The sequence below is a fragment of the Chaetodon trifascialis genome, chromosome 2 (genome assembly GCF_039877785.1).
Source record: "Chaetodon trifascialis isolate fChaTrf1 chromosome 2, fChaTrf1.hap1, whole genome shotgun sequence".
Taxonomy (NCBI): domain Eukaryota; kingdom Metazoa; phylum Chordata; class Actinopteri; order Chaetodontiformes; family Chaetodontidae; genus Chaetodon; species Chaetodon trifascialis.
Window position 1 is genome coordinate 26,660,058 of NC_092057.1, and position 25,724 is coordinate 26,685,781.

General features: G+C 44.1%; 1 protein-coding gene across 4 annotated transcripts in view; it reads left to right on the top strand.

Annotated features, from left to right (window-relative positions):
- Positions 1 to 25,724, top strand: part of sh3pxd2aa (SH3 and PX domains 2Aa) — a 99,930-nt gene that overhangs the window by 10,576 nt on the left and 63,630 nt on the right. For all 4 annotated transcript variants that reach the window (XM_070986709.1, XM_070986720.1, XM_070986731.1 and 1 more), the window contains exons 2-5: positions 3,564 to 3,644; positions 18,742 to 18,817; positions 21,882 to 21,958; positions 23,737 to 23,828. In XM_070986709.1, the coding sequence (XP_070842810.1) occupies positions 3,564 to 3,644; positions 18,742 to 18,817; positions 21,882 to 21,958; positions 23,737 to 23,828 (326 nt within the window). The remainder of the gene's footprint in view (positions 1 to 3,563; positions 3,645 to 18,741; positions 18,818 to 21,881; positions 21,959 to 23,736; positions 23,829 to 25,724) is intronic.

The following is a 25,724-nucleotide window of genomic DNA, read 5'->3' on the forward strand; positions in this document are numbered from 1 at the left end:
GCTCTACTGGTCCCTGTAGGCTGTATTGCTTTTCTAACAGTGTCGAGCAGCGCGAGCTTTCCAGGATTCCTTTACTGTGTGTTGTTCTGATGTGTGACTGTTTTCTTTAACAGTTTACTTTAATGATGAGAGATTGAGGAATTTCAGGAATTGTAACTGTTCCATGCACACAGTATGGTCACTTCAAATATCATAGGATGTTTAAAAACTTCAGTGATAAATTTGGAGGATGGCTTCTTTACTTAATGTGTAGAACACAGAGCGAGATCCTGGCTGATACTGTCGCTGTTGTGGGACATTTAGATTAGCCTCATCTATGAAGTTACGCTGCCGTGTAAATGTGCACAGCATCTCTCTTAAGGGGGAGACCAACTTCTTGCTTGTGCTGCCAGGGGATTGCTGCAGGTAATGATGTATTATTTCACCCATCTGCATCCTATCAGCTATTAAAAGAATGTTAATTTTTATGACCCGGCCCACCCAATCTTTGATTTATCTAGTGCCCACGGATACAAATGCCATCTGCGTACTGCCTCAAGCATATTTCAGGCACAGAAACTTTCCTTGCTTTAAGCCCTGTGTAGAGGCATTTTGCTGAATAAGTAAAAAGTTTGACCAACTGGTGGTGTGAGAAAAAAACATTCAAAACTCTGAGGACCATGAATGTGTGCGCTTAACAGTCTATTCAGAACTTTTTGAGAGTTTGTGGGCTGACTCAGATACACATTTTGGTGTCTGCCTCAAAAATCTAGCATCAGTAGGCCTGTAATACACACTCAGTGTCACATAGACACGACTGCAACACACACAGACAAGCTCAGACAACTGCCGGGGCAGCCCCCTCCATTCACTCTGAGGCATATCTTGTAATTTCGATAAGTCTCTATCAGTGTTGGCTGACATGCACCAGCAGCATACAGATATTTTAGGTATTTGTGGTGGTGAAATCAAGTGTAGCGTCTTGTTGTAGTAGTATGAAGCATCACGTGTTGTGAGTACACTGTAGCCAGCCGTAAAATCACTTCTCCATGTGCGACCTTATAGCTTTCTGAAATGTAATCTGTTTTTTTCTTGAAGAGATGCTCTATTAATGATCCGTAAACAGCTATTTGCTATATTCACGAGCCCCTGTTATGTTACAAAAGTCACAAAGACACTTTGAAACATGGCCGACGTTGGCTGCACAAGCCAGTTTTTGGCTTTTTTGATTTTGTAGCTCGGCAGAACTCTGGGGAGCACATTTTCATTGCAATTAATGCCAAAACTAATTGCTGTGGCGACACCCTACTGTGCTAAGAACAAGTTTGTCAGTGTAGTGTGACAGTCACAGCTTCTGGGTGCCAGTAGCTGTGTTTGCATGGGAGTGAACATGCTGTGGTGGCTCCTCGCCAGCAGCAGCTGAGCCCCTTCCAGCAGCAACAAGGCCTTTTAACCTTCGGCTTTGTTGTGGAACCTCTTTTGTTTCAAGCTGCTGCCCTGCGTACGTCAACGTCAGGGTCTTTCACTCCGCTTCATTCATCTCGGATCTGCTCTGGAGGCTCTTGGCAGGTACAGAGGGTTGGAGTGACAGTGTAAGATCACTCAGAAGGACGACGCCTGCTGAAATAAGGAGCAGCAAATGCTCACCAGGGAAACACGTTGTCTTTATTTAATCTAAATGCTATACATGAGGCATAGTCAGTCGTTTCTGTCTTGCAGTGGCTTGATGCTAAATAGATTTCTGTTTGTGCTGTGTCTGGGCCACTTTGCTGGAATGCCTTGGCTGGGTGACAACATCTTGTTTTATTGGAAATACTTGATAATGGCTATTTTAACTGTATGTTTAGTACGCCCCAGATGCATACAGCTTTAAACGGCTTAGTGGGTACAAAATATGTGGAAACACCATGAATGCTTTTTGTGTAGGCTGTTGTGATCTGGCTGCAACAATGGAAAAAAGGCACATCTAGCTGTCAGTATGACGGTGTTTTCTCTGTGTTCTAAATAATAGTCATGATTTTCATAAAAATGAGAGCAGGGCTGGAACACCAGTCAACAGTAAAATCCCCAGTGTACACGATGTTACCAGGTTATTTGGTATACCAGTATTTTGGAAGGCAATGGGAAAGGACTAAATTTGACTAGAACTGTGTTGATGTTGTACGGCATTGTATTGAGAGGGGCTTCTCTGTTTTTGCCTAACCCCCTGAAGGTGACAAACTATTAGAACAATAAGCTTTAAAAAGTTGTACTGGATTGAATTCAATTCTGGATTTGTACCCAATGAACAGGTAATCGTGTTCAAAAGCTTGTAGCCTAATGTTATGGTAACAACTCATCCATTTGAGTAACTTCACACCAGAACCCTTTTTTGAACATCTCTATATCAGCAGTTGAAAGACCCTACCTGCTCCGAACATCTCTGATGAAAAATTCCTGGCCTCTGGATCTGTTACCTTGGTTATCCGAATTTCATTAGATTAGAGATGATGGCGGCATCACTTACCCCATCTTGATGGATAAATGGACTCTGTCTCAATCTTATCAGGCCTCTCAGGGCTGCAGCATTGCTTTTGCCAAGGGTAAAGGCCAGCAGGTCAGTGTGCTGACAAAGGAAGGATGATGTCACCCTCTACCCTGAAATATCAACCACTAACAGATTTATGAGTGGATGTCATTGAACATTCATGTTGGGGGAATTTGTCTTGGGCTGTGTGAGCATGTTTGCCTGTCAGTTTGTTGGTACTACAAGCCTTTGTGTACACCATTATAGTCTATTGTCTCAATGATTGCGAAAATTTTTGTCATATAGATGAGTCATTTGACAGAAAATAATTGACAATGTAATTGATTGAATGTCATTTACGAGTAAAACATTTGATAGTTGCTATCTCAGACATCAGACTTATAATATTGTAGTTCACCATCTTTGGGTTTGCACTGTTGCACCATTGGATGCTTGGTCAGGACCCATTGGCAGCACCTTTGGCAACATAATTTTTCAATGAGCACCATAGTCCGATCACCTTCCGTAGAAAGCCTTTTCTCACTCCCAACACGTTAAACGACGTAGTATAAAGAGCAGGAAAAGTCATATGCAGGAGGTTGAGGTGGTTGGATGGGTCAAGCACAGGGCTTTTACCCAGGAGACCGAGGTTTGTGTCTTCACGCAAGTGAAGGTTGCTTTCTTTAAGTACATAAAATAATGTACGCAAGTACATAACTAACATTTTATTTTTAGCCAAACCAGAACCTTTTCTTAAACTAAGTAGTTTAGTTTCCAAAACCTGACCCAAAATTTTTGGTCCACAATGTTAGCAGTGTGTTTGTTATTGTTTTTACCAAGCTTTTATTTTGAAAGTGTAATGGGACATTGCTAACTGGACGTTTTATATTTCTTCCTGCCAAGTTGATCACAGGGCCCAGCATGTTGAAAAATGGTGCTAAGGGGTACGCAGTGCCTTAAAAAGTGACACTAAAGATTCCTGAGTTGGGAAGGAGAACGGGTTGACTAAACAAGCTTGGCAAAATTAACATAAAAAACTGTCGCCCATGTTTTAACTTTGCTTTTCCTCTCTTGGCAGGTATATCTCATCAATGTCACCTACTCTGACAACACCTCCCACATCATCTACAGAAGATACAGCAAATTCTTTGACCTACAGGTAAACTTCCGTCCCTCATATACTCTCCTGCATATGCCATGCGGGGAGCGTTTGTATCAAAACCCCTAATTCCATTGCTGCTGATGTATTTTGAACATGTCAACCCTGTGAACTTGCAGCATTGTTTTGTATAGATTAATGTGTAAGCCTCGCGACTGTTCGCTGCCACCGTGTCTATGCCTGTGTTCTCCACACCTCGTCGCCTCAATGAATCAATGTGTGTGTTAGTAATTGGTCGGGGAGCAGGGGAGACATGGTTTGTATCCCTTAGCCTCATAGAGACGCAGCAATACACTGCATCTCTCTCTCTGCCCTCTCTATATCTCTACCCTTCCTTCTTCCTCCCCTCTTCTTCCTCTCTCTCATCTCATCTCTGCACTACCCTCAAAACGTCAAGGAGCTGACGGGCCTTTTTTATAGTACAAGCAAGAACTCCACGGGGAAGTCAATTTAATATACCGTGCTTAATAGCGGGTTGCTGTGAGATTCTCAGTGCAGGCTGCTCTGATTGGTGGGTACTTTAAATATAGTCCTACATGGAGGAGGTCTTTTTCTGTTTTCTTGACTTCAATCGGATGCTTTAGTCATGTTTAACGTGTGTAGTTCTCTCGTCTGATTTATTTTGGAGCAGAGCAGAGTCGCAGTGAAACCCGGCCCTGTGTCTCTCAGACTGACTGTTCCACGCTGAGAGAATGTTTGTGTGCATTTATGCCCCCTGCACCCTCGGCTTGCTGCAAGCTGATAGCATATGTATATTGGACCAGAGGTCTCAGGGTCACTAGTAAATATGAAGGGGCTGTAGTGAAAGAGTTACAGGGGGCACATCTCAATAGCCCTAGTGTGCTAGTCCAGCAGGAAATGATGTTTCAATCAGTGGAGGAAAGGTCCTTTCTGAAAGGTCCCATTGATAACCATGATAACCAGTGGGGCAGTGTGAGGTGGAAAATAGACCCCCCCGCAACTGATTACTCCCAATGTGGAATAAAAGACAGAGGTAGAATAATAAACATGGAATAGCAAGCAAAGTATGCTCTGGAAAAGTCAGAGACATCGGCAAGCTGAGTGGATGCGTGTCTTCCCCCTCATATTTAGCCCCTCGCGTACGCAAGCGTGGTCCTCAAATTGCCTGGGAGGAAACTAATGAACCTTAATGGTTCATGGATGAGTTGGTACAAAATCACTCCCAGTCAACAGCGGCAAGATTGATTTTGTTAGCTTTGTCAGACGGCGAGGGGCGAAGGTCACCTAACTTGGTTTATTGAGTTGACAAAGACAACGGTTCACACATGGCCAAAGTTTGTCAGTTTGAAAATCTCTGGCTCCATATTTCTGGGTTTTACCAGATGTCCCTTTTTTAGTACACTGCAGTATATCACCACCAGCACTTCACTGCTCACGTCTTACTTTGCCTGGTTCTTTGATGTTCCCATTTACACTGTGACACTCATGAATAAAACCGCTGCTGGCAACACTGACAGACCAGCTTTCTAATACTCAGTAATCCTCTATCTCTGCCGGTATATGGACCGAAAGGAAAGTTCTCTCTGTCAGCCTTTGATCTTACTAGATGCCTTTGATGGTCCTGTTTGATCCCATTGTTTTCTGAGCAACCTGGAGCCTCTCCTGTCCAAACATTTATCTGGTGGAGGGACCCCGCTGCTCTCAGCAGCCCTGCTAACCCTAGGGGGAAGAAACATGGATGGCAGCTCTCAGACTGTTGGAGAGCGCTTTAACCAAGGCTTTGGCAAAGATAGCAGGGGATTTCAAGACTGTTTCCTAGTAATAACCAGAACAGGGTGTTTTTCTGGATAGTGGCCCGGGTTCAGGGCTGGTGTCAAGAATGAGAGCGTCCACAGATGTTGCTTTAATCGAAAACCAACTCTTTATGTTCTGCATAGAGTTTATGGACAGCAAAGCTTGCATGTTTTGATATTAGACACACATGAAGAGCCATTTGATGTACTTGATGTAGCACTGACCATTCAGTGTCTGTCTGTCTCTTCCTGTATCACCCGTACAATGCTTTATACATTAACATGCTTGCCCTCTGCCAACACCTCCTGGAAAATAGTGAATTTGAATGGATCCAGTGACATGACCTTCAGTTCCAAAGTGCTCTTGCCAGCATTGAAGCCAGCGATGTAGAGAATGTGTTAAGGTAGAAATAATAGGAGCCATATTAGTGATATTTAGTGGTCCTCTGTGAAAAAGAAGTCATTTACAGCTAATAGAATGAATATATTAATGCAAAATGTTGCTAGAATTGCCCTGTGGGGAGCCATTTTGTCTGTGAACTTTTATTCTGTTCAGTGTGGGTTGGATCTCACACTCTCTGCTTCTTTGGGGAGACAGTAGCACCTTTCTCTCTGCCAAACTTTGCCATCGTCTTCTCATTAGTTCTTTATTTGCTGGTTGCTTGGGGGCTTAAAGCTGCCCAGCTGGAAGGTGGGTTTGATTTTCTTCATTACACCCCCACAGTTTTACCTGAATACCACTCCCACCCCCCTCAGCCCTGGACCTACTCGTCCTTGCTCCTGCACTGATGTGGTTTTGTCTCAGCAAGACCTGATAATGAGTCAAACAGTGTGTCCCTTTGTCAGAAGTAGGCCAGCACAAGTTACTCGTAAGAAGGGAGGAAACCGGGACAGGGAGAGGAACAGGTCAGCCTGCCGGGCAGCGAGGGAGGAACGGAGCAACGAGGAGTAAGAATAGGACGATTATTGTGGTGGTGATAATGAGGCACAGGAGGACAGTGATGAACGATATGAAAGCCATTATGCTAATGAGGATGACAACAGTACTAGTGGTGTTAATGATTAAGACTCAGATTCTGTTGATTCTGTTGGTGCTGACGCCATTGATGATGCTGATGGATGACATGAAAGATGTTGTGGGTTTCTTCAGGGTCACTTGTTACAAAGAAGCCTTCATAAGAATGTTTCAGGAACCTCTGAGAAGTGGGTGATTGTGCCCTGCGTGTCCATGGGCAAAGAGGGTATATTTAAAGCTGCGCCATCTGAAAGAAGGACACGCTCTGACTCACGCTTTTTATGAGGGCCTATGGTTTGTATTCTGTCCGCACACGCACACGCCAACCCTCTTTTCTTTTTCCAAGTCTGCCCTCGTATGCGCCTCCCTACAGCAACTGAATATTTAGTTCGGGGAGGTTTTAATGTTACATTTCTTTGACATCCCTGTTTTAGTGTTTAGTCTACCTTTGAAGGACCAAAAAGCGATATTTGTCTGGTTTGCTGAGATTCAGTCTCAAGGTCGATACTCACTCCTTTTGGAAATAGCTTTACGGGTGCTAGCAGCAAACAGCGTGTTACGTTCAGTGCAGAAAATTATACAGTAGCTGTGGTCAAAGCGCTTGAAAGTAAGGTCACTGAATTGGGAATCTCTAACCTCTAAGTGGGCTGTTTGATGGAAACATATGTCTAGACCACAAGGCATTATCGGTATGCTATCCTCGAGGATAAATTGCTGAATAGCCAGGCCACTAACTCAGCCTCTTTGTCCTTGAGGTGTTCTGTGGACCTACTGTAACTCAACTGAATGAGGTAGCCCATTGTTTCAGGTTGAGGATAAAGGGCTGCTTTATTTTATTTATGGGTGTGTGAGAGAGAGAGAGAGTGAAGAGTGGAAAACATAGCCTACTTTTTAGCCCCTGATGAGAGGCAGAGGAAGGACACCTACACACCGAACACAGGACCTGTTCTTGTCAGTTACAATCAGGCACTTGACAGGACGGCCCAGGCTGGGTCCTCACTGGTCTGGTAGCAGAGGGGGAAAAGTATGCAGTGTTTCCCACACCCATGGCGAAGGGATCAAGAGTGAGGGCTAAATTTAGGATGAATGAGCACAGTTCAGGCATTTGTGGGACTTTTCCGCCGCTCAACACGCTTAACAGTGCGACTGTGAGGTGACTGGGACACATTCAGGGAATCAGAGTGACGGAGAAGAGTGCAGAACTGACACAGCAGAGGTTTAAAGTAACACAGAAGGCACAAGAAAATGAGATCTGCCACTACTACTACTACTAATAATAAAACTTTCCTAGTAAGATATGAATCGAAATGGCGACTAACTCTGAAATGTTGCATTGAAACTGTTGAATGCTGAATACAATTTTACAGACAAAAGCAAGATTAAGGCACTTAGAATACAAAACGAGAAAACCCCTAGAGAGCATATGCCTCTGTCAAGGCTCACAATCCAGAAAATTTGTGACGTTAATTGTACAAAATTCTGAGATTTTTGTATTCAGTAGGACGTCTAGATCTGGATCTGCATAAACATACAAAGCAGTAATCCTACTGACAGCCAAAGAAACCAGTTTTTCAGTCTGAAAACTCTCCTCACGTCAACCGTGTTTCCAGCAGCAGGTCGCTGTTTTCAGCCCAATAATCTACGATCTGCACACAGCATCAGACAGCAGACAGACAAAAGTAGCTACTAGCTCGTAAACACAGTGGATCATTCAGCAGCTAAAGAGCCAGATATTTGATGTGTCCTGTGAGTAGGTGGAGACCAAAATGGAGAGAGTAGTGGAGTTGGTTGTGGCCAGAGACATGACTACATACAGTATGAAAGCTGATGCTCCTCTGTGTCTGCTGGATATGTAAACTGTTTGTTTGGTTTATTCCACGCAGCTCGTCCATGGAGGATGCTTCAAGGCTAGTTCTCAGATTATTGCCAGATCACATCTTCTGGCAACAACTCCTACAAGCCTTTGAATCACCTGAAGATGATGTTGATCATACACTGACGTGTATATCAATAGAGATTTTTCTTCTATTGTGCCACACAGCAAATCTCAAACCTCCTATTCAGAATGATTTACGCTGAGCTAAAAAGCGAACTTAGCTTCAGATTTTTGATCACTGACAAAAAAATCAGAGTCAGTAGCTGCGTTTCCATTACCCCTAGAAATGCGCAAAACCTAAATATCGCAATAAAATACTGGTAATGGAAACACCTATATTTCGAAAATCCTCTCAAATATCGCAAAAACATTTTTACGCTCTCATGAGGTGGTTTTTCAGACGTGTCGATATAAAAGTGTATCGCAAAAGTGTAATGGAAACACTTTTTTCGCATTTACATGTCGCATCTGGTGCCACAAGAGGTTCAAGAACATCGCAAAGCTCGTTGAACGTGGCCCGGGTCATCCGAAAATGTTGTATCCACAGTTCGTCTGTGAATTCCTCATTTACAATCTTCTCCCAGAAATCCCTTATTTGTGGCCGCTGGCACACATAAGGGCTTCGCCTTTGAACAGTTATGCGTTGCCTCCGCCTTCTGTTCATAATAAGTACAGCAACAGCCGTAGCGGCTCCTGAGATCAGTGTACCGAGACGCATAACACTTTTGGCCATTTTCCAGTCTCGCGGGACGGCCGAGAATTTACGAGAATTTCATTTAGTTTGCAAAACACCGTTCAATGGAAACACCTGCAAGTAGCACTTGAACTTTGTCGAAATTTCAGAAATATCGCTTTTATTTTGCAAACAACTGTAATGGAAACGCAGCTAGTGATCGCTCTTCAGTCAGACGCTCAGGCCTGTGCTGCATTGACCTCACATGTTTGAATGGAATGTTCAGGTTTGCCTCTTCAAGTGTTTGGAGGCGAGGGGAGGTGTCGTTCCTCTCCGGGCTTGTGTTCTTTGTGTTGAGGCGGAGAGGCCGTGCCAATGCCTGGCAGCCTCTGCATGTAGGGGCATGAAGGCAGAGAATGGAAGTTCATGAGCGAGCGTCTGTCTGTTCTTCTATTTTCACGTCTTTTTTTTGGCAGACCTTTCAAAAGGTCGTTATTTTTACTGCATAGGTGTGTGTCTATGCATCTGCAGTATGTTCTTCCCCACGTGCTTCCACCTCTGTCTCCTCTTCCTTTGACTTTGTGGATTACCATACTCAGTCACATACAGTGTATGTCTCAGGTGAAATACACATGTATTCTCCGTGTGCCTCTTCTGTTGACTCTGCTGTCTGTCTTCTAGCGTTGTATGTGGCAGCTGACAGACTTCCTCTATTGCTCTCCATCCACCACTGTCTTCTGTTCTTCCCCTCTCATCTCATGGGCAGCCCTCATGCTTCTGTTCAGCTCAAGGTCTCCTCCCCCGGCACGGGATGGGACGGTGCGGAGCGTTGACGAAAACTTTTGAACACTTTGTGCTGCGAGACATCTTTGACAGCCCTGGCTCACACTGAGCCTTGAATAGAGAGGCTGCTCAAGGTTTTTTCTTTTTCATTACATTTCTAGCTCGGCCTCCGCTGCCTTTGTTCACCATTTGATAAATCACACAGTATTTATTTTATACTCCTGCTGTGCATCTTGTTCAGAGAGGGCAGGGTTGTGTTTTGTACGCCCGGAAATTGTTGAGCACAGAGCAGCTTGCACTGCTGAATGATTGAAGGACAGATGATATCAGGGACATGTGATAAAAAGAAATATGAACCTGTGTAGTATAAAGGGAATTCATGCAGTTATTTGTTATCCTCCGATGTGGAGGCGCAGATCAAGGAAAAGGTGTCATTCTTTATATGTCCCTCTGTCCTTTTTCCTCTCATGTAGTACAATTTAATGAATATAAAAATGACATACGGACATTTGTAGATGAAATCAGTTCCTGTTGGCAGGCTCGATCAACAATAACGCGGTCACATGTCATTTGTGGCTCTTGCATGTGCTCAAACATCAACACATCCTTGTCCTAAAGAGTCACCTTTTAAAGCTGCTGTCTGTAGTTTTTGATTGCCAACGCTTTTGCATGTATTTCCTTTCCCATAAAACATTTGCAAAGCTTAAAAAAGTATTTTAACTTTCACGTCCATCTTTGCTAGCTTGCGGTCTTCTCCTTTACTGCCTTTGTCGCTGCATTGTTATGTTTCTGGGTGGGTTGTGGCAATGTGCACTGTGACACTAACGTATATGTTCATCCTTGAATAAAACAAATCAGGGCCCACCTGTAAAAATACTAGTTCATAATGCTTCTAGTGGTAAAAAAAAAAGTAAAAAAAGGTCCCTTTAAGTCCCACACAAGTTTGATCTGAGAAGGAGTCACAAATAAGCTGCGACAAATATTAAAAATATTAAATTAAATATTAAAAAATATTTTGAAAAAGATGCTAAATCACACACATTCTGCATATCGCAGCTTTGAATTTTTGGAAGGCCAAAAACATTTTGCCTTCAGTGGAAATAAAATGATTCAGGATTTATGTCAAATACTCTTTTTTTTTTTTTGTTCTTTCTCTGACCACTTGATAGCTACAACATGATGTTTGAACACACACACTGAATGCCCAAAAGGCAATACCAGGGAAAACCCAGGTAAAGTTAGTCAAACAGACTGTATATTCATTAACCTATCTGACACTATCTGTGTTCTTCTGATGCCTGATAGGCGAGTTTCATCTGGTATTCCAAACATCCAGACAGTAAGACAAACCCTCCAGGTTTATTGCTGATGTGCAGAAATCATAGTTTGCCTCTGCTTATCTGAAGTATCGGTGGCTATGGCCAGTCCCATTCCAGCCAATGCCCTGCCTTGCCTCTCTGTCTGCAGGTTAATGAACAGTGATTGGGTAAACAGCAGGCTGGATGGGACATGTGGGACGCAGCCTTTTTAATGCCACCTGGTCAGGCTGAAAGAGAGACGAAACCGAGAGACCTGCAGAGATAAGACATGAGAGCCGCTGCTAGAATTCAAAGTGAAAGTCAGGTGTCTGTCTCCTCTTGCTCTGCTGTCCCCATCAGTCTTTTCCCTATTTGTCTTTGTCTCCCTCCACACGCCCGACTCATCACGTCTTCATCACCGCCTCACAGACTTTGTCGCATTCATATCTCATTCCTATGCCCCCGCTTCCATATCTCTCCCTTTTATCCATCTGTCCCTGTCCCTCCTCTGAAACCCTTCCTCGTCTCCACCCACACCCCCTCTCATTTCTTCTGAGCTAGTTTTCCCAGGCTAATCTGCCATGACATGCACGTTCCCAGGGTCAAGTCCATTAGCTTCTGGAGCTACAGGCTGCAGGATTCTTTTATGGGCTTTTTATGTTTAGGCTGTTTCGCATGCATTCATTTTATTTGTTAGTGTGTGCACGTGTGTATGTGTGTTTGTCCGTGGATGTATGTATGATGCGTTCACGTCTCTCTGGTACATGATGATGGAATTTTCTCCCACTGGGTCCCCTCTTTTTCAGTCAGATTACATTTTATTCTATAGTCACAGAAGGAGCTTTAAAGGAAATAACCCTTCAAATTAAAGCCTTTCTACAGACCACAGTATGGTGACCCCTGTCCAATTAATTATGTCCAAATAAAGGAATGCAAAAACCATGCCAACGATAATAAAATAAAAACGATACGATAACCACAAACTATTGTGTATGACTAAATGACAAGATCAAATGTGAAATGCAAAGAAATATGCGTCCAACATGACAATTTTAGCAGGATGTGTTGTTCTGGTTTACGTTCCAGTTTGAGTCAGTGTTGAGCATGTATTGAACAAATGGTCTGGTAGTGGTGGGGAGTGTATGGGGTGTCTTCTATTGGTTCAAATCAAAAGCCATACTGCTCCTACAGCAGGCGTCTGATGCTGCACCTTCAGTGCTTTGCACAAGCAGCTTTTTGCCTTTGCAAAAATGTGGAGGCTCATTGTTTTCAAGTGTCAGCAGCGTTTTCAAAATGAGCCAGCTCAGGGTGGAGTCAGCCCCGGTCTTTCATACTGCATAACAACAGCCAGTGATTGGAAACTGCAGAGCATTGTTTGAATCAATAAAGCACTATTTGCTTCCTTGTCTTTTGAGAACTTGACATGACCAGGAAAGTGAATTTCTTTCGAGTTTCTCCCATTTTCTTTGCAGTGTGTTTTAGGCTTTCTTCACTCCTCCCAGCCCACTCATGGTTGTATTCCAAACCTCACTTCTCATTTCCCCTCCACGCCCTTATAAGTGTGGGCTGTGGAGTGCACTGAGCACCAAATCAAACACACACACAGGGAGGGCATTGCCATCCGATTCACCCTTTCTGGGAGCGACTGTGGTTTGGCCACACTGCCCAAGACTTGTCCTGGCTGTCAGCATGGAAACTCTTGAGACCATCAGCATGGCTAAATTAGGTCCTATGCTACTCTGTTAGCTGAACCCTGGCACAGGTGAGAGCCCTTCCTCTCTGCCTCGCCTGTAGTGAACTGTGAGTTGGCTGGCCTACTTACTTAGCCCAAACTAAAGCAGTCCGTGTGAAAGCTGACTGTTCTTTTCTTCAGATTGAGGTTGCGGCCGCTCCAGAAAGTGAAGCTGTTGTTGGGTTGGCCAGGCCGAACTCAGCCAAGCAGCTGAGGTGGTCAATGGCCTGAAAATGCCACTGGAACGTTTAGCTAGCGCTTCTGTTAAATATGAATGGAGGTTAATAATTTGGGCACAAATGAAGGGCATAGCTCAAAGGATGAGATGACTGTTCTTTGTTTAGGTGTAGGTGTGGTGGGCCCTGTTCTTGTTTCTCATCATTTCAAAACTAATTTATTATGAACTAAGTATAAATAGCCACGGACCTGTTCTGTCTTGAAGGATTTCTTGCAGTTTATGCTGTTTTATCTCTTTGATTAATGTATTTTTAATGACTGTGTGTGTGTGTGTGTGTGTGTGTGTGTGTGTGTGTGTGTGTGTGTGTGTGTGTGTGTGTGTGTGTGTGTGTGTGTGTGTGTGTGTGTGTGTGTGTGTGTGTGAGAGAACAAAACATCCAGTTATCTGAACTTCCACACTGCTATCTCTGCTGCACTGTCCAGTCATGTCAGAACTCTGCAGGTCTCTGCCAAGGTCCTCCTCCAGCTGCCTGGGCTGTGCTCCAGCAGTAACACAATTGTCAAACTGGCTCACAAGTCTTTGATTTGTTTCAGTGTCAGCGCTTGGATGAAATTAGATGAAGCATTTTCACTGAAGTCTTCCTTCAGCACCCGTCCTCCATCACTACAATATTGAAAGGAGGTGTTTGTAATAATACGACACCAGCCGATTCATATCACTCCTGTGGCTACAGGTGCCATCAGGTTTTAAGATAAGCTGGAATTCTGCTTCAGTCCCATTAGAAAATGTGATCCTGTTCAGGGTGTTTCCTAGTCAAAGCCCATCCCTGCAGCCTGAGAGTGGAGAGTGACAGATGAGCGACTGTGGACAGACCTGCACCTGTTGTCTTAGTGAAACAAGGGGAGCCTGAACCACCACATGGGACATAACACCCCAGAGTGTTGACATCTCCAGGAACAGACCTTAAATCTTTAAACAAATTCAGCCGCCACGCCGCTCCCATCCATGCAGGATATCATGTTCCATCCAAATATAAAGTGCCATGAGCAGTGTCGAGATCTAATGCCAGGGTGCCACTTTATATTTAGAGGCACAACTGTGAGTGATTGTGGCTGGAAAGGAGTACCCCCCCCCCCCGAGCCCATCTCAGACATCTGTCTCTCTGAAACTGAATACTGCTAGCCACTAATGCATGTTGAGACCTGTGTTCCATTAGTTTCCATCCTTCTGTCTCGAATATTTGAGCTGAACTAAGACAAAGAAAGTAAAAGACGCACTCCTCACTTGTCAAAGATTTGGGCTAAATGTTCCTTCCTGACCTTTTATTCCTCAAGTTGAAAAAGGGGTCAGAGAGACAAGGGGGGTGGGGGATTTGATGGATCCTGGGAGGGAAAGTGAGAGGAAACATGTTGACATCATGGAGACAGGATACATGTTGGCTTTATCATTAACTGTATGTTTGCTTGCAGATACAAGTGTTGCAGCAGGAGCGATGACCTTATCATGTCACCAGCGAGCACAAGCTTGCCAAGTCTGCGGCCTTGCTCACTATCACCACGTTGCCGTGGAAATGGCGCGCACATCACATGGCTGTGTTGCTGTGCCGGTCATGAGTTGTTCCAGAGGCTGAATGAGTGTTTATATTTCTGTTCCACGATTTCAGCCCTCACGGTCACATGACCACCAAACAGGAAGTGAGGCATCAATCCGCCGCACAGTAACAGTATGGCATCCCCCAAGTTTATGCAACTGACCCTCGCAGTTCCTTATATGGAGCTCTATTCTTAGCACATGAGCATGATATGAAGACGGAGCTGCTGTTGCTCTCACTCTGAGCACAGTCTGTTCAGCTCTGTTCAGGTCCGCTGCATTTTGGACCGGCTCCTCTGGTCTGTTTGGACTGTCCGCATGTCCTTTTTGGATTAGGCTCTTTTTGAAAAAGACACATTTGTGCTTGTTGGGTGTGGGTGGGTTTAAGAAGCTGTGCATACCACCACCTCAAAGCATGGAGTGGGACCAGATTAAGATAAACACCCAAATAATCTTACAACCAAACACTAACTGATGAGATATTAAAGTGCCCACCGTTAGCCTGTTTTGGTGTCAGTTGTGCTTACAAAGAGAGTGATTTGTCTTCCTTCTCTCAGTTATTATTTGGCCCCTTGCATTCATTGTTTATGTTTAAAGCTGCTGCTCCTATCCAGGGCGATGCAGTCCAGCATTTCAATCAGCTCAAATTAAGCATCAAAAGCAAAAATCCTGATGTCCCTGAAGGCGTAATGTGGAAGAAAAGCTAAAGTATGAATTGGACCTTACGTCATAGTAATCTGTACTCACTCTGACAAGAGATAAAAGAACCTCATCCCTTTGCTTTTTTTTCTTTTTTTTTTTACCTGACTCCCAACATTTACACCAGTGGTCCAGAGCTGCATAGCATCATCCAATCACATCCCTTCACAACTCTTCTTCACACTCTCAGTGCTGGTTACCAAGGAGACAGTGAAGTCTGGGAAGTGGAGCAATGGTTTGGCATGAGTGTTATTTATTTTTTTATTTATTATGTGTTTTATTTATTTTCTTTATCTTTCCACATCCTGGGAATATGATATCACCACCTGGACTAATGATTGCGTGTTTGTCATATTACAAGAGGGAAGACACGAGTGCTGAGTGTTTCCTATGCAGCGTGCAGCATGTAGAGAGCAGTCATGTCACCTGATCCCCGCCGCCCCACCTGTTCTCACCATTTTCTCTCCCTGTGATCCCACAATTCCTGGCGCGATGCGAGCGTGCTTCCTCTTGCCAGGAATCTGTCATCAGCGACAGGAAAGTGTGTATTTTCAGCCTATCCTGCAACAACCGGAGACCGTTTTGAATAATGAGTTGACCTTGATCCAAGTGGGCCAGCATGGGCCGGACCAGGCTCAGAGGGAGAGCTCAGTGTGTTAAACTCTGATGAAGAAGTCAGCTGATTGAAGATGACATGGGCCGAGAGCTGACATGTGGAGCCTTAGAGGTGCCTCGTCCTTTCCAGTACTTGCACCTGTGCGCGCACGTGCGCGCACACACACACACACACACACACACACACACACACACACACACACACACACACACACACGCAAATGCTTACACAACCACACACTCTTTGGCTTTGACATTCCCCCACCTCACATTCCACCTCATCATTCACTTTTGTGAAGAGAGTGGAAAAAAAGGGTGCAGTCACATTTGAAATCTGCCTCTCTGCTAAATGTTTGGTTGCTGGGCCACCATCCATCAGGCCCTGCGTGTATTTGTCCCAAGCAGCATGGGTGTGTGTGTGTGTGGGGGGGGGGGGGGGTGGGGGGGGTCCAAACAGCAGGACCTGCAGCAGAAGAAGAAGTTGTGGTATGAATGCAGCCAAAGAAAAAAGGACGAGGTGTTGTGGGGGGGTGGAGACAGACTGTGAGTCTGGATCATGACGCGTAGCACTGACTGTGTCTCCTCGAGGCCTCTAACTCTCAGCCGAGTGGAACCAGGTAAAAAAAAAATACAGGAGTTCAACAGAGAGGTGGATGCAGATTGACAGATGGACAGAAGGAACTGGATCTGGGGAAGGATGTGTCAGGATGGGGCATTATGGGGAAGTGTGTGTGTGTGTGTGTGTGTGTGTGTGTGTGTGTGTGTGTGTGTGTGTGTGTGTGTGTGTGTGTGTGTGTGTGTGTGTGTGTGTGTGTGTGTGTGTGTGTGTTTGTGTGTCTAGATGTCTCCATACTAGATGTCAGGCTGTTCGCTCCCTTCGTTCCCCGGGGTCTTTTACATCTCTTGGTCATCAGATACAGCCACAACTGATGTCTCTTCTCTTTCCTTTAATTATTATCCTTTCTGGACTTCCACCCCCACGCATACATACATACATGCATGCATGCATACACACACACATTTTTCCTCACCTCCTCTCTGTCTCTGATTGCTGTAGTAACAGTTTGCTGCAGTGCTGTACAGTGTCTGCCAGCCCTCTGCATCTCTCCTGTGCTTTGCTTTTACTTTCTCTCTAATTCCTCTCTTGAATGATTTATTTGAAGGGTAAAACTGGGTAAACACAATAGGGCTGACACACACATACACTCCCCCTGACCTCTGCTGCGTCTCTCCTTCCCTCTCTGCCTTTCTCTTTTCCTGCTTTGCTTCTGTCTTTCTCGTCCTTCCCATCCTCCCTGATCCTCCGTCTTTCTGCCTGCACCTTCAGTGTCAGCACTTCTCCTCTCACCATGTTCATGTCACCATGCTTTATGAATAAATCGGAGCTTGTTTGGCTCCCGTGGACCCCGCAGCTCACTGTGCCACCGCTGCTCTGCGCCCTTAGGACCAAAGAAGTGTTGACAAGCTTTGATTTTAAGAATATTTGTGATACGCTCATGTGGATTTGGGATTAAGTGCATTTGAAGGTTGCCACCCCCAAAATGCTCCACATCCACTTACTTAATGTTTCCTAGTCTGAATAAAAAGTAAAGGATTTTTTTATTTGTCCACGGACGGGAGCCTGACGTATTACTTAGCAATTGCAGTAATGTGGCCACTTTCAGTCATGAGTGGTATAAGGTAGTCTGTTATTATTAGAAATTCACCGTAAATGCACACTTGAATTAATGATCCTACTCATTGGATAGACTGCCCCAGGATGTGTTCGCACCACGGTAACCACGTAATGAGAATCTCTATAAAATGAGAAGAAATGTGCTCTAAGAAGGCGCTGCACTAAGGTGAACAGTGCTTTAAGTGTTACAGCTATTTCTTGATCAACAGTAGTTTATCTGTCCATCCAGCGCCTCTGTGCGGCGTCTCTCGCTGGCTGCTATGCAACAACCCAGAGAAGTCACCGCTTCTGTTAGACTTTCATGTAACATTTGCAATAAGATTTGATATACAGAACAAACTTTGCATGTTATGCTCGAGCAGACCTTTTCATGACAGCACCACACAAAGCACATGAATGATTTTTAGCTTTTCCACAGTGACAGCAGGGGACAGTGAAACACAGCTGCTGTTTTGCCTAAACAGGCAAATATAAACAGTGTGATCGCACAATTAGAAAAGTACAAGACAAATATGAACAAGCCGGTTAGAAGACGTTGAACTGAACTCAGCTGACCTCCTGTAACACAGCCTGAACTCAAACACAAAGACTTGAACTGAGTGCTCACTATCAAGGGAGACTGCATCTTTGCCTCAGACAGACAGTGTCTCATGGCCGATCCAGCTTTGTTCTGAAGGCTGAACTCATGCTCTGCTGCCACCCTGTAGACTGGACAGGGGGTCTACTGAAGGTGGTCTACATGCGCTCATTGGCAGTGTTGCTTGTGAATTTCTTAGCGTTACAGTCGACCACTCTCATTGTTCTATTCTGTCGAGACGATGGACTGCCTTCACATTTCTCATTGGCAATCAATGGTGGAAAATATGTGGTTAACGTGACCCCTGGCCATAACCCCTTGTAAAAACTACAAATTCTCATGTTTGCATTTCACTCTGTATGTGGATTAAACAAATGAGATACAGCGTGTTCATTAGTGAGCTATAGAGGTGCTGGTTGGTGTGAACTTTGGAAGGAGCCAGCCTCGTTGTGTTTATGCTAAGATAAGCTAAGCTGCCTCCTGACTCAAGCTCTATAATTAACATAAAGACATGAGATTGATATTGATCTTTTTTCACTCTCAGAGAAAGCAGATAAATACAGTACGTTTCCCGAAATGTCCATCTTTAAAGGCCAGAAAACTAAAACTGTTTTCTCTTCTTTCTTCCTTAGATGCAGATACTCGACAAGTTCCCAATTGAGGGAGGGCAGAAAGACCCAAAGAAGAGGATCATCCCATTTCTCCCAGGTATTAGCCTGCGCCAGAGCTCCAGTTATCTGAACAGACTCCCATATTAATAATGTATGGCTGGCACTAGCGCAGCGTCAATATGAGCTGGTTACTGATGCCTGCCTGTGCTGCATGTGTGTGTCTGTGTGTGTATGCATGTATAGATGTGTGTGATACCGTGTTACTGCTGACAAGGCACTATTTGTGACTTTCAAATCTCAGCTGTGTTTGCATGTCTGTATGTCTGCGGGAGTCTGTGTCGTTTTTAGGACATGTTTGGATCAATTTGAATTGGTGTGTTTCTAAGTGAAGTTATGATCAGGCATGCATTTGATCCTTGGACTACATGGATATGGAGTGTGTGTGTGTGTCCTAGCATCGACTGGAGTCATGCCACACATGCTCGTCTCTCCTGCTCTAAGTCATTGCCTGACATTCAGGCTCATGGCGACCTATAGTACAGCGTGGCAGTGATCGATGGTGCTGTTTGTGGCAGTTCAGTGTCCGGGGCAGAAGGGCTGACAGTGATTCTGCTAATCACACTCATGTCTTGTGTGTGGGTGTGTGTGTCAGTGGACACCTGTGCGTCTGTCATGCAGATTTCGGTAGATTCATGTGCTTAGGGAGTAAAGGCAGTTGTCTGATCAGTGCAGTTTATTTGACTAAATGCTCAGTTTGAGCCCTGTGGCAAACACACAGTCCAGCATCGACTGTACATGCTCTCTGTCTCCCCTCAGGTCCTCCGTTCAGTCTTTCTCTCTCTTGCTGACACACTCTCACAAACAAAACCAATCTGGAAGCCGACCAGTCACCTCCACCTATCCCTTATCTATGAAAGCAGTGATGCCAGATGCAAACATGATTGATGTGCATTTGTTTGAGGACCTTTGTTTCAGGATAAGCTCCTCTGCCCTTGTTGTGTTGTGACACTTACAGAATTTAATAAACTGCAGGACAATATTTGACATGAAGGTGGGCTTTTAACAGAAATGTTGCCATACACACATTGGGAATCAGGAAGCAGTGTATTTTTCTCTTGACTGGTGTAGGGCTGGGTGTTGAATCTTTTCTCTTCTTTGCACATAACTAGGGATGGGAACTGATAAGAATTTAATGATTCTGATTCCATTATCAATTTTGCTTATCGATCCGATTCCTTATCGATTCTCTTATCTCATTGGGTGAGGTAATAAAAGAGTACAAATGGGTTTGTTTGCGTTAACTGTCTTTTATATTTTCATCTCTGCACAGAAAATATAACATATACAGTCTGCACAAATGATGTGTGACGTAACCTCAGAACAAACCTAAAAAGTAGGTGAGCTACTTCTCAGAGTAGGAATGAATGAAGCAGAACTGCACTGGTTAAAATAACAACATGCAACTCCGACAGAACTCAAATTTCTGATTTTCATTTGAACAGATATGCCAGATAAAATGCAACGAATGAACCTACCGAAGTTCAGGGCCATCTGCAGTGGCAAAAGGGTGCAAACCTTTCACCACTAATCTAGTGTCTGCTCTGTGACATTCCTTTATCCTCGTCTCAGTCATTTTACTCTTCCCTGCCTCAGTGAAAGGAGTGGATAGAGGTGCACGAGACCTGCCGGTGCCCGCTGCAGCCTCTGAGCCAGCCTGACTCTGGCAGTCATCGTCATCTAAATTAGATGGAAGGACATGGAGATGATTCATACTGTATGGTGAAAGCAGTTTACACAGTGAAATGGCGCTAACCGTAACACAACAGACACGGCTTGTAAGAGTTCAACATTACCTTCGGCACTAATAACAGATGACGCCCTGGTGTTTGCTCTGCTGCTAGATTCACAAGCGTCGCTAAGTAGCGTATCAAACACGTGACATTCCTGCAAATGAATTGCATGCTGTGCGGACAAATGTTTTAACATGTTGGAGGTATTTCACCCCTTTGAAGAAATGGAAACTTTTTCGTGTGAAATATATCCATACTTTGGAGCATTTCTGTCTTGACGCCATATCGGCTACGTTCTAAACCTAAACAATACAGCGTGCGTGACGTTATAACATGTGCAAGACAGGCGGAATCGATAAGCAGAATCGTTAATCAGGCAGGCAAACGATTCCAAGGAATTGAGCTACTGAGAGCCGGTTCTCAAAAAGAACCGGTTCTCGATTCCCATCCCTACACATAACTATTGAAGAATTTTAAAAAGAGTTGAAATTACAAAATTATTTGAAAACAGGGATGCACTGAGACCAGTTTTGGGTGTGGGGTCTGTGCTGATGTACTCATAACTGCAATCATAAAACCACTCAGATACAACGGCACCCGACATTGTTCTATGGCAGCGTGGCATCAACCTCTCATCAGCTGAGCAGACGGAGTCACCATCAGGGAAATTTTGTCTCATCTCACCTTCATTCAGTGTCTTCATTTAAAAGGAAGTGGAGTACAAAAGAATATTTACTTGAAATGATCAACTTTCAGCCAGTCATTTAAGGCAGACTTGTACTTTTTTTTCTTCTTCTTAATTTTATTTAACATTTTTTTCTGTGGATTGTCAATCCATAACCAGCTGGATCGGTACAGGGATCATTGTGTTTAGTCTTGGTCATATCACATAAGCGCAGCTCAACTGCAGGACTGACTATGCAAGACAGTCTTATCATCTGACTCTTCAGAAACAGGATGTAGTGCATACATTCTGATTGTAGGGTCGGGGTCCTTGGTGGCGTGACTTTCGTGTTTCCCCTGGATTGGGTGAGAGAGGGCCTAAAATGCATGACCCACGTCTGTGTATAAATCCAGTCTGTTATTTGGAAAGCCATGTCACAGGCAGAGGTCATGGAATCCATAGGGGACAGCTGGGGCCTTGAGTGTGGGACAGAGACAGCTTTGGCCAGGAAGAATCAACACCGCGCATTACTGACATCTCCTGGTCAGCAAGGGTATTACAGGAAGCAGTCAGCAGAACAGAATCAGCTGAAAATTGATGTATTTTTAGGATGTGTCAGATATTTACATCTCTTCTCTCTCTTTTCCTCCCCATCTATCATCTCACTCTGTTTTCCTTCACCTTCACCTCCTTTTCCTCCCCTCCAGGCAAAATCCTGTTCCGGAGGAGTCATGTGCGAGACGTGGCCATGAAGCGGCTGCGTTTCATCGACGACTACTGCAGGGTAAAGAGGCTTTTCTGTCAACATCCTTCAGTTACATTATCCCCCAGCCTGTGAGGGGTCAAAGGTCACGGCCCATACTGTCCTTTCACATGCTTAAACATGGGACATGAGACATGAGTTTACAGAGAGTCCTTGCAGTCAAGATCTGTGTCTGAGCTATCCTGAGACATCTGAGGATTCTGTAATGTGCTCTGACACTTTGTGGGGAGATGTTATGATCTTTGCTCTGCAGTTGAAGGGGTGTTTATTTTCGTGTGTGTCACAGTCAGAGAAGCGGGGTGACCTAGTTGTGTATCAAACTTCTCAGTCGTTCCACTGCACTTCCATTATTTTGAAGTCCCCCTGGTTAACGACCTTAGCCCCTCATTTCAGAGCATTATGAAAAACTGCTCCCTTCCTCTCTTCCAAATCAGCATCCCCATCCGAAAAGAAGAAAGAAACCTTGAAAGTCTTCCATCATTCAGAGACTGGCCTTATCACTTCCTGTTCTCTCTCCTATTGGTTTTTTTATTCATCCCAGATTCAGATCCTTTCCTCCGTCATGCCCTCCCCACTTCCTTCCTTCCTCTTGGCACAAAGCCACATTAGCAGTGGAGGGAGGGCGCATTAAATCAAATTTGGGCTCTTATGTTTGTTTCTATACACACCATTAGTGAGCAGGCCTGTTTTAGGAGAGGTTAGCCACAGTATCAGCTCAGTAATTGAGACCAAAAGAAGTTTAAAAACCAAAAGCAATTACATATATCTGAAATTAACCTGATCTTTAGCTCAGCACAGGCAAAGGCTTCCTCATTACCCAAATATCCTGAAGCACTCTAATGTTTGCAGTTGCTATAGCGAGCCTGCTTTTTTTGCCCTGCACTGGAGTGTACTGCACTGTTTGCTTCCTACATCCTGTTTATGAGGCAAACAACAGAGAGGAAGAGTAATTACCCAGTGTTCTCAAAGGATCTGCTCTCCGGAGATTGTGGGATGCTGAGTCCAGTTAGCGGTGGGTGCACAGTGAGATACGGCCTCTTCAATCACAGCCACAAGGCTCTTTCTATAATATAGGATCCCATGAGTGAAATATGAAGGAAGCAAAAACTGTGACGGTTTCAGCAAACAAAACAACAAAAGCCCACGATATGCATATGTCGTCCCATATTGTTGCGGTCCAGCACCTCAGTGCTGTACATGAGCTATGTCTTTGGAGGGAGCTGGCCAGATAATTAAATATAGATGGTTAACCAGACATGTTATCATCTCTTTGACTGTAGTGTGGCTTTGTGAATGAACATATGTGGATTGTTAGATTTGTAACACAACCCCTCACAAACCAAGAAGAAAACTGTAAATTTACATATCTTTTAAAGCTGTTGTTGGAAACTCAGCAGACACAGAGTGTCAATTTGGAGTTGTGTTTTTGGCTACCTGACAAATTTAAATTCAGTATTCTCTTTCCCATCAGCTCTGTTTTGGAGGCCACTGACTTCTGGCTTTTCTACACCAAGAAGTTAACTTTATTTACTTTTTGGCACGCTGAAAACTGTTGTCTGCTGCATCTAGACACAGAGTTTCAGACTAAAAAATCCAAACAGTTAGCTTAAAAAGGCTCTGTAAACTGAACTGTAGCGTTGGTGATAATTCTCTGTCGCTTTATTACTTTGAGCTGTTTCAAATTACACAGTCATTTGATCTGTTGTTAATATCAAAAGTATTGATCAGCGCAGCTTTACGTGACTAATCTCAGTCGTAGTCTATTGTCTGTTAAACCGCCCGTTCTCTCTCTCCCTCAGGCGCTGGTGCGACTCCCCCCTCAGATTTCTCAGAGTGAGGAGGTGCTGCGCTTCTTTGAGACTAAAACTGAGGACATCAACCCCCCAGTGGAGTGAGTATCACATGCTGTACTGTGCATACACAAAACAAAGCCAAACACATGTACATGTACTGTGTGTTTAGACTAATCCACCATCTGATTTGTGTGTCTGGCTCTGCAGTGACACCATCATTACTGCAGCTCTACAGTCAACTGAATTCAGTTCCACTGACTGTGAATGTGTGGCCTGTTAACCCCCCAGAGGCTTTACAACCAGGAAACACGTAGAAACTCTGATAAAGACTGTGAGATGGATTGAAAGTAGCTGAAAAGGACACAGAAGCATTGGCTCATTTTGGTGATTTACAGATGAAAGACACCTAGTTGTTGTTGGACCAACTTTGGGTGCGAAGCTAATTTTTTTTTTAGATGTTGACATATAACCATTCCAACTGCAATTTGATGACTGTGTGTCAGCATGTGGCAGGTTGTACAAGATCTCTTTGGCAAAAGCTTCACAAAAACAGCTAAATATTCAAATTCATTGCATAAATTTCAGCATAATTACACAGGTTTACAGCGAGATGCCACAACAGTAATAATGGCTTGTTTACTTTTGCCTGGCACCTGGATTAGTCTATACAGACGTAGATGAATGCACACACAGATGCACATGCATGCATACAGTATGTAAACTTGCTCATACTAATGACATGCGCAACGTGCAAACACGATGTTGGCCATGAATTAAATCACCTCATTGATTTTCCATTGTGCTTGCAGTAGCTCAGATGTTGTTGATACACGTTGCACACGTGCTTGACACACTGTGTATCATGTTATGAACTGTAGCATCTTTTGAATGTCATTGTTTCACACATTGCCTCAAAAATACGGCATGATTGTGCTGAGGCTAAGCTCATTAGCTCTCTGTCTGCTCCCACTTTCTAGTCTATTCCCAAATCAGCTCTTTCTCTTTGAGTTCGTTAAAACCTCCTACCAGGCCAGGCAGAAGGGGGGGGGGGGGGGGGTACAGAGAGTTGATGGATGTGAGAGTGGGAGGAGGAGAATGACTTGTTTCATAGCAGGAGATAGCCCCTTTGGGTAGTTTTTAATTAGAGAACACACTCTCCTCTCCAAACCTCAAATGCCAGTGTTGCACTATTCATTTGTAATGTGTTCCTCTATGTGCCGAGACAGCTGCACCCGAGGCACTGCAACCGAGTACTCTTGTTAAACCCAGGCTATGTCTTTTTTGGTGTTTTAATTACTTTTCTCAGTATTATACTCTCCTCTCCTCTTCCCCCCTCTCCTCTCCTCTGCCCTCCTCTCTCTTGGATGAGAGAAAAGAAGTGAAGCAGGCAGGATTTAGTGACCTCTGCCAGTGTTTTCCAGCAGAGTAATAGGGTATCTCTTCACGTCTTCCTCTCTCCTGTTATTCTTTGTATCTAACTTGGCTTCATAAATTCAAGTATGTTTAATTGACGTGACAGCTCAAGGTTACAAACACCAACGCAGCGCAATCATTCTTTGATCAACAGCTTTTGTTTCCTCTCAGTTCATGCAGCTCTCCATCTTACCCTTGTTCTCATCTCTCTTTTACTGTCTCCCTGTCTCTCATCCTGCCTCTCATTTGACTTATGCCCTTCATCTCTCTCAGTCCTTTTTGTACTTTTTCTCTATGAGCATTACTCTCTCTCTTCTTTCTCCCACTCACTTTCTCTCTCCTCTATATTCTGGTCTATTTTGGTGCATAAAGAAATGGCATCAATTGTCCTGTCAGGAGTTATAGGAATTGTAACCATACATACACACTGCCCACCACGCTGTGTGTTAACCCCCATGTATTATACACACAGTGTAGCGCAGACTAATTTTTTAGATATTTAATTTTCCCCCACTTAAACTACACAGGAGTTGCATTTCATAGAAATTCACGAAGATCAGGATACCATAAATTAAGTTCAC